Source organism: Poecilia reticulata, linkage group LG19 (assembly GCF_000633615.1).
Source record: "Poecilia reticulata strain Guanapo linkage group LG19, Guppy_female_1.0+MT, whole genome shotgun sequence".
In the NCBI taxonomy this organism is placed as follows: Eukaryota; Metazoa; Chordata; class Actinopteri; order Cyprinodontiformes; family Poeciliidae; genus Poecilia; species Poecilia reticulata.
Window position 1 is genome coordinate 27,971,677 of NC_024349.1, and position 3,032 is coordinate 27,974,708.

At 41.2% G+C, this 3,032-nt stretch overlaps 1 protein-coding gene and 1 long non-coding RNA gene across 2 annotated transcripts in view; one reads left to right on the top strand and one right to left on the bottom strand.

Annotated features, from left to right (window-relative positions):
* Positions 1–352: 352 nt before the first annotated feature.
* tfam (transcription factor A, mitochondrial) overlaps positions 353–3,032 on the bottom strand; it is an 8,940-nt gene continuing 6,260 nt past the window's right edge. The window contains exons 3-7 of the mRNA XM_008438175.2: positions 2,602–2,672; positions 2,250–2,399; positions 1,565–1,660; positions 1,165–1,221; positions 353–1,073 (exon numbers count right to left, since the gene is read on the bottom strand). Of these exons, the coding sequence (XP_008436397.1) occupies positions 777–1,073; positions 1,165–1,221; positions 1,565–1,660; positions 2,250–2,399; positions 2,602–2,672 (671 nt within the window). The 3' untranslated portion in view covers positions 353–776. The remainder of the gene's footprint in view (positions 1,074–1,164; positions 1,222–1,564; positions 1,661–2,249; positions 2,400–2,601; positions 2,673–3,032) is intronic.
* Positions 2,395–2,869, top strand: LOC103482179 (uncharacterized). Its single transcript, XR_536397.1, has 2 exons — positions 2,395–2,487; positions 2,569–2,869. It is a non-coding gene; the product is annotated as an uncharacterized LOC103482179 (long non-coding RNA).

Genomic DNA, 3,032 nt, shown 5'->3' on the forward strand with positions numbered 1-3,032 from the left:
CATTCACAACTTTCCCTTCTGTTGACTGGCTGTTCTGAAGGAATCCAAGATGGGAAAAAAACTCAGAATTGAATTGAGCAGAATTGCACAAGAAGGCAATGACCAGGCTAGGTCCAAATGTTCCAGAGAAATACTCCCCACACCATGATACCATCATTACAAAAGTACCTTAAGTTATTATGACTAAGTATTAAATTCATCGCTAAAGAGAACAAATACCATCATAAAAATTTTCATTCAGTCTTTACATAACATTCATATTACTACCTTCAGGTGCAGCAACAAATGTAGACAGCAGCCAGGATCCACCATCTCTAGCTGAAAACTTTTTTAGGAAAAACAATGGACACTGTTGGTTTACATTTTCTTTTTGTAACAAATACAGAATATCTTATCAAAGGTCAGTATTTCCAGTAATACTATAATTCAGAGGACTTGTTTTTGGACGGAGACAATCGATGCAGACTGAAGAGACAACCGTCTCTGAAAAAAAAAACAACCTTCCAGTCTTACTATCAGCACAGATGTTCGTTTGAAGGAGAAAACACAAAAAAACTCGACATGATTCAGACTGAGCTGCGACAGAAATAATGAACTCACATTATGTAAAAATAGACCTATGAAAGTAGAGGTTTATTTGTTAGAATGTGTAAAAGAAGAATATGAGGCGATAAGAGTCAGTTCTAACGTGATGCAGTCAAAAAAAAAGAAAAAAAAAAAGAAATGAAGCAAAACAAAAAGGTGAGCTAGTTTCAGTCGTTTGGACTCACTTCTAATCACATCTTAGGCTTTCTTGGAGAGTCTTTTTGGACAATTTTAGCTGAAGCACTCGGTTTGGCCTTGCTGGATGTTTTTGACTTCTGTTTGTTGCTGGCAAAAAACAGAGTGGCCTTCTTCACCGATTTAGCTGCAGTCTTCTTTGTTGCTTTCCTCACAGCAGCAGTTTTTTTCTTTTTGCTCTGGGTTTGTCCCCGGACCAGGTCTTCACGTCCGATATCAATCATGTGTTCCTCCCAGGACTTGATCTCGTTCTTGTAGCGGATCTTGTCGTCCTCAGCCAGCTGGATGTAAACCTGAGACGTAAAAGAAGGATCAGCAGAACGTCTCGATGCACTCGACAGGTGAACAAACCAAAGAAAAGTATCAATCATGTAGGAACCAAACCTGTTTCTGATGGCTGAACAGATTCCTCCAATCATCCAACAGCGACTTCAACTTGGCCTGAAACATTTGCAACAATATATTTTTTGTAAATTTCACAGATGTTCACAGTTTAGATTCTTCACTGTGAAGTAGTTAAGGTGGGATTTCATTGTCTTGGTACACCATGTCACACATTGGTACACATAACCCAGCTGTCAGTCAAGCAGACTGCTTCTATACACATTGGGTTGTTCTCAGGAGCTCAGTGAACTCCAGCAGTACAATGACAGGATGATTAATCACTGGACTTAACTTGAGCATCAGGTTTGTGATTAAAGTTCCTCTTTACTAAATTCCCTGGTCAGCTGTTAGTGACGTAACAAAGTGGAAGAGAATGAGGATCACAGTGTAGTCGTCCCACCTGGATGGTGGTTCCTCTGGCCTCCTGGAAATGTTCCGACATGTAGATGTTGAAAGGAGTTCGACACTGTTTGGGTTTCCCAAGGACGTTCAACTCCTGAAACACACACACACGCACGCACACACACACACAGAGATTTGTATGTAATTATTATTGGACAGCTTTATGCAGTAATAAACTGACTTTGAGCCAAAACTCAATTACACCACAGTTCCACACATCTGCATTTTAATATTAACTGTGTGTGAGTGATTAGAGGATTTTTTAATATATATTAAAGCAGTCATAAACATATAATATTTTGTCGAACAGAGTTTTAAAAAAAAATTACTTATGCTATTTTTTTAGGAAGGTCACAATATGTTTTTGTTATGGTTCAATTAACAAAAAACAGATTTAAAAATAAACATTGTCAGCAGTATCTTTCATTTTCTGAAGTGAATTTGAAGGATAGGAAGATAGGAGAAAAAAAAGAAAAGAATGGAGTGAAGGAGAAGTAGGAAAGACAGGACACAAAGAAGGAAGGATGAAAGGAAGGAACCATCACTCAGACATTGGAGATGGAATTAAAGTCTGAAAGTAGCTGTTTTGCTTTTCCACACTTATTTTGAGTTGTAATTCCAGACCTTTTCTACAGGCTGCATAGGAAGAACCCTGCATGCCAACCAGATAATCATCTTCTCACCCTCTTCTTCCTGATGGCCTTTCGTTTAGCCATCCTCTGCCTCTTCTCCAGAGCCTGCTGCTGGAGCTCAGCCGGGCTCAGCTGGGCCTGGTACTTCTGCAGGTCCACCTTGAACTGCTTCATGGCCTGGACCGAGGCCTGCTGGAACGGCTGGAGGAGAGACAACGGACTTAGTCCACAGCTGGGTCTGCTCTGTCAGGAGGCTGACATGATGATTACCACACGGAGGCAACGGCAGGTAAAAGCCTGGCGCTTACACATGAGAACGAGTCTGACACTAAACACATAATAGGATGGAAGAGTTTGGTTTTTATTTCAGGACTCCAACAAATCCTAATGGAGTTAGTAGTACCTCTTTCTGCTCTGGGCTCATCATCCTCCACTGCTGGGCGATCTTCCTGACTACATCCACCAGCTTGATTTCTGAAGAGGAACCAATGAAAGACAGACTGATTAGAATCACATGATCGGTCTCATGCTCTTTTCTTCCTCTCAGGGTCTGCACATTGATACAGACCCTGTATCAATGTGGGGTCTGTATGGCAAACACAAGGTGCTTGTGTTTGCCATATTATTGCTAAATTTTACAAGAGCTAAATAAATGATGATTTGGGAACATTTTCTACCTCTTTTGTTTCCTCATCCCTCTCCTTGGGTTGCCACCTTATCGCGGTGGAGGGGTTTGAGTGTCCCAATGATCTTAGGAGCTATGCTGTCTGGGGCTTTATGCCCCTGGTAGGGTCACCCAAGGCAGACAGGTCCTAGGTGAGGAACCAGACAAAG